Source organism: Acyrthosiphon pisum, chromosome A2, assembly GCF_005508785.2.
Source record: "Acyrthosiphon pisum isolate AL4f chromosome A2, pea_aphid_22Mar2018_4r6ur, whole genome shotgun sequence".
NCBI classification, from domain to species: Eukaryota; Metazoa; Arthropoda; class Insecta; order Hemiptera; family Aphididae; genus Acyrthosiphon; species Acyrthosiphon pisum.
Window position 1 is genome coordinate 69,185,157 of NC_042495.1, and position 6,183 is coordinate 69,191,339.

General features: G+C 27.5%; 1 protein-coding gene across 1 annotated transcript; it reads right to left on the minus strand.

Annotated features, from left to right (window-relative positions):
- Positions 1-2,944: 2,944 nt before the first annotated feature.
- Positions 2,945-6,164, minus strand: LOC100162170 (zinc finger protein OZF). Its single transcript, XM_008187345.3, has 5 exons — positions 6,023-6,164; positions 5,873-5,940; positions 4,399-5,027; positions 3,705-4,321; positions 2,945-3,643 (listed from the first exon to the last, which is right to left on the minus strand). The coding sequence occupies exons 2-5, from the start codon at positions 5,902-5,904 to the stop codon at positions 3,365-3,367; spliced, it is 1,557 nt and encodes a 518-aa protein (XP_008185567.1). The 5' UTR covers positions 5,905-5,940; positions 6,023-6,164; the 3' UTR covers positions 2,945-3,364.
- Between the last annotated feature and the right edge of the window lie 19 nt (positions 6,165-6,183).

The following is a 6,183-nucleotide window of genomic DNA, read 5'->3' on the forward strand; positions in this document are numbered from 1 at the left end:
CCCCCAAGCACCCCCCTAGTTGCGCCTATGAATTGAAAACTGACAATGTCCGTAAAGAGCTCAAAATAAGTCAAAATATTTTGAAAATAATATGGTGTATAGAAAATGCTAATATAAACATTCAGTCAAAATGTCATGTATCTACGGTCATTTTTTTTAAAGTTACACCAAAAACCAAATTCAATTTTGTGAAAAATCGATTTTGCGTAAAAATTCCCGTTTTTCCTTAATTTTTCTTTGGTTTTTCTTGGCGCTTTTGAAAATTACTGGGAATTTTAAATTTTGACCTCCCGAATGCACCAACGATATTCATTTTTCAATCGAACAAGATACTGAAGTTGAAAATCGAAGCATTATTTCGACTACTTATCGTGTACACACACAAAAAAAAAAATTAAAAAAAAAAAACACACATCATTGTAAAATCAATACATTCATCGTTCCACTCAGAATCTAAAAGAAAAGTATTAATAACAAAGCGCAAAATAATTGAATATATAAATAACATAATAATATGCAATTCTATTTTCAAGTAAATTATAATAGGCATATTTCCAGTTTTTCATTGATTAATTACAAAATAATCACTAGTTCGAATCAAAACTTCTACCACACTATCTCAGACGATCAAGGAAGCCATAATTCGAATAATATTATACATTTTTTACATTAAATGAATAGAGAATACAATGTCCCCACTTTGCCCCATGTTCCCCTAATTAATATAAGTACCTACCTAATTATAAGTAGGTACTACTTGCCTACTTATTATTGAATATTAATACATAGAATCATCGTTCCACTCAGAATCTAAAACATAAAGTTCTTAAACTTAGAACTTTAAAATTTAATGTAGTGTTATCCAAATAATAATTTATTATAAAGAACGTTATTTTGTAGTAGAGCGATGGATTGACATGGCATGGCACATATAATATGAGATCTATAGGTACACTTAAATATACCTATTTTATTTTAGCTAGGTTAGGCTACTTCTTGAAGTCATGCAAACCATTTAACCATTCGCTAATATATTTTATATTTAAGTATTATACTTTACTCTCCTACTTGACCGTTACACTTTTCGTTATTAGTTATTATTATGTTGCTATGTTTACCGTCTAAACGTCATTGGTACGTATTTATATGCAGAAAATACAGAATGTATTTAAGAATAGAATACCTAATATATAGATAAAAGAAATGACGTCCGGCGTTGTACAACGTTTTAGATAACCAATAAACTATCATTCTTTCACGGAGCGTTGATTCTTGCTGTGAACCGTGTAAATATCACATTTTCTCTGCAATTTAAGGAATTGATATTATGACGTATAATGAGTTTAAATAAAAATGATATATTATGTAGACTAATTACAGATTTGATTAACACAAAATATATTAAAAAATTATTAATTACATTTTAATAACTTATTCTCTGGTTTTTAAATGCTCAAATCCACAAAAAAACTTACCAAAAAATGTTGCAAAAATGTACTAATTATGTTATACCATTAAAAAAAGAACATTTTGACTATACACTTCAAATTGAGATACCTTCTTATCATAATTAATATTCATAATCTACTTCTTGTAACAAATTAGTAGGTCGGGTCATCAGGAAATAGGATTAATCATAGTGGTACTGGTACACGATAATAAATCTTTTAAAATATATTATTAGAAAAAAAAAATTAGAATAATAAATAAAATAATGAAAAGTTTAAGGTTAAGTTAATAGTGTAAGGTGTCACCACAGAATTAATTAAATTAAATTTATTCAGTGGTATACTGTTGTATTTTCAGAGACTTTAATATACATAATTGTTTATTTGTTTATCATTTGTTGAAAACGTACAAAATGTTCATTTTAGATAGGTACCTATTAAACAGCACTGATTTTTTCTGTACATTTTTTTATTATAAAATATATTTTTAAATTTAGATATAGTAGAGTTTAGATACATTTTAATAAGTTTAATTGAATTAAATATGTACAATAAATAACAGTTCATAGAATTTTGTAAAATGTATGAAATTATTTTTTAATAGCATTAAGATAGGCAATAAGCAAACAGTGCATTTATAGCTGCAGTGGTGCACAATAGTTTTATCAAACAATAAAAGTGGAAAAGTTGTAGGGCAGGTAAAAAAAAAGTTTAAACTAGCAAATAACTATAAAATATAATAATATTTTTTAATATTATTGCAGTCTATATAAATTGATAAATTGGAATAGAGGTACCCAATTAGTTTATTTTATTTCAGTACACATAAATAAGATATTACATTTTGAACGGAATGTTATTATTGAAAATGTTATATATAATACATACCTACTTAATTTTTTTACCTAGTATTTACTTATAGAATACACCAACTTATTGATTATAAAAATTATATTATAGTTTATAATTTTAAATAGGTGTTTAATTTAATTTGAAAGTCAAGTCACTTTACATTTTAGTGTGTATATGTGTTAGCTAAATAGTATTATCTACACACTTTTTCAAGTCATAATGACATATTATAGTCACATACTCTGATAATGTAACTAAAAACCAATCTAAAATTATCCATTTTATTGATAATTATTTTATCCAGTTTTAATATTAATAAAATATTTAAGGTTAATATCTTATTTATAAACAGACAATTTTGAAATTCTGGGACAGTAAATTTTAAATTCTATGTTATTTTTTTTAGTGAATTGTGCCTAAACAGTTACAATTACGGAAAACCAATTAAGTAAAACAATTCTAATTTCTAAAAAAAATCCTTCATTGGGTATAACATTATATAAATGTTGAAAAATAATTAAATCAAAGAACCACCTAGGTGATTATCGGGCATAAGCGCAAAATAATTTTAGATTTAGATTCAGTAGCGTGTTTAGATGGTACTTCATTGGTGGGACTGCAATTTTATGCACATCAATAGATCTGGTTGACTGGATGAATACAATTTAATCAAGACAATCAAGAACCAATTCATAGCAGAAATAAATAATAAACAAATAGTTAATAAAACTGACATTGCATAATAATAGTTAATGAGTAATAAGTAATAACTAATTATTAAAAATTGACTATACGTATCAACAGTGTAACTATGTTTCAACCAGCCATGAATGCTCATAGTTAAGTTTTCAGGCTGGGCACAGAAAATTTAAATGTGTAAGGGACTATGCAACTACACTGCTATCAAGTCAACCCCGACAAAAGGTATAATGATCGACTTTCTAATTTAACTACATAATGTGAAATAATATAACATTTAAAAATATCATTGATTATTGGCCATCAACATTTTCTTAAATACTTGATATATTTATAAAATAAATTATTACATTGATACAATATTATCAATCTTTATAGAGACCTTGTATAAATTCAACATCATACACAGTGACAGTTTTTGTGAACTGAATGTGATGATCATGTCTTAAATGCTCATTCATTTGCGATTTTGAAGTGAATTTTTCATCACAAATTTCACAGTCATAAAAATTTGTTTTGCCATGAACCTTACTTTCATGATACCTCAGATTAGATAATTGGATAAAAGTACTGCCGCAAACACTACATTGATAATCTCCACCATGCGTATTCAAGTGTATTTTAAGCGATGCACATGTAGAAACCTGTAAGAATCAAGTATTAATTAATTTATATTATTACGTATTTAAATTATGCAAATTTTACCTGAGCTGGACACAGATGACACTTGAATGGCTTATCTTCACTATGAGTAATAATGTGATTTTTTAATGTGTTAGAATGACTAAATCTTTTATTGCAAATTTGACATTCGTAATTTTTTTCACCGCTATGAGTCCGCTGGTGAGCTACTAAGGTACTAAGATGTGAATAAGACTTGTTGCATTCAATACATACATATGGTTTATCACCAGAGTGTGAGGACATATGATATTTCAGACTATTGTACCATTGAAAATCTTTATTGCAAATTCTACATTGATATTTTTTGATTCCATCATGTTTGTGCATGTGTTTATTAAGGTACCTTCGATTTTTGAAACTGAGCTCACAATAATTGCATTTGAAGGGTCTATCATTTGTATGTACATCACCATGCATTTTAAGTTTATAATGACAAGTAAACCTTTTATTACAAATTTGACATTCAAAAGGTTTATCACCAGTATGAGTTCGTATGTGTTCCTTGAATCTAGAAAATTGAGTAAACGTTTTACTACATAATGTGCACTCATAATATTTCTGTCCAGATTCTGTATATAATGCCCATATGGCACCAGGTTTTGGACTGTCATAGTGAACTTTCAAATGCGTTCTTATACCTGAAAATAATAATCATGATAGCAATAATTAAACTTTTATCCATCTAACATAAATAAAATTAATTATTATTCAGTACCTCTTTTAGTATTGTAAATTTTCCCACATAAGTCACATTCAAATTCCATTTGATCACAATTATCTCTTCGATGTCTGACCAAATGATCGGCCCTAGTAAATTTGTGTCCACACAACTCGCACTGAAATGGTTTGTCTCCGGAGTGGCTCATCATATGATATTGTAAATTCCTGGCTTGTTTGAATAATTTATCACAAATATTACATTGAAATTGAATAATATTGTGTTTCACCTCAAAGTGGTCTTTTAATTCTTTTGCAGATTCAAATTTGGCAAAACAAACATCACATGTGTTCTCTATTTTCCTTTCCAAGTATTTTTGATGACGTTTCAAATGGAGCATGGCTAACGATGGAAAGAGATAATGTTTATCACATTGTGAACATTTGAACACTCGCTTTAATTTCTTTTGTTTATTTATGTTAAGTGGCAATGCTACACAATTATGTAATTGGTGTTCATTCTCAAAAGTTAGTTCACAGCGTAGACATTTAAAAATGTTACGGAACATTAAATTTTTATCCAAAGATTCCTCTTTGACATCGTTTCCTGATATCAGTTCTATATTTTCCTTGGCTAATAACTTTTCTTCATAAGACATAGATCTATCACTGTCTCCGTCCATTGTCCTAAGAATAAAAAGTTCTTCATTAGTTCATTATATTATCTATTTATTATTTGTTTTTTATACAGACTATCTCTTATGCAAGATCTAAGTTACACTAGGTACTATAGTCTACGTTTTTAAAGTAGTATGAAAAATGAAACACGTTTGACAATGGTTAACTGCAGTAATAACTAATAAAACCATATCATTATAAATGATTAGATAAGCTAATATGTATAATATTGGTTTATCTATTAACAATTTTTAGAGCATCAAAATACCTAGGTATAGGTCATTTTTTGAATTGTTTACTTAAAAATATTCTGTTCTAAGTTTAAATGATACTTAATTAAAATTTTTAGTTTATACTGTGAAATGATATTTGGTACGAATCTATCATACACATGTATACTGACAAAGCTATTTTTTAATATTGCACTTATTGCGTAAGTATTGATATTGGTATTTACAATTAAACAATTTGTTAAAATATTAAATTCAGATTTTGAAGTGCAAGTAGATAGATAGGTAACATTCTTATAGTTAACAAATATTACAATATTCAAACAATCAGACAGTATTAAAAGACGCATTAATCTCTATATCATATATTATACATATCATACATTTTTTTGGACCATCACATTGAAATTGTGTTAAGTTTCAATGTACCTATTGGTTCATATTATTATCAAATTTCAGTTTGTCTTAAAAAAAAATAAGATTTAATCGGTAAAATCAATCGTGAATGTTAAAAATGAAATAAATTATAATTTTTGAAAAATATGTATAAAATCAACTATACATAAACCGAAATACAGGGTTATCAATGATTAAAGTGTACTGGCGTAAATCACGAACACTTACTTCGATGACGTGGACGGAACGACAGCCGACATAAACCGATGATGAATTTGTAGTCTCAAAAAAACCGTCTAAGGAAGCAAAACAAAAATTTAAAGCTAATATTTAATACGAAAAAACGTAAGAAAACAATATTTTGTGAACATTATTTACTTATCGTTCGGTGATGGGCGGCAGTTCGTTTATCAGTCGAAAAGACGGAACTTCGGAAATCTCTGATAGTTAGTCTGATTCTGATAACACACAGTGCCCGTCGCGCGGAAAACAACAAACCAGAAACGATCAAAGATATCTTTATTCTTTAGTGTCGTAGT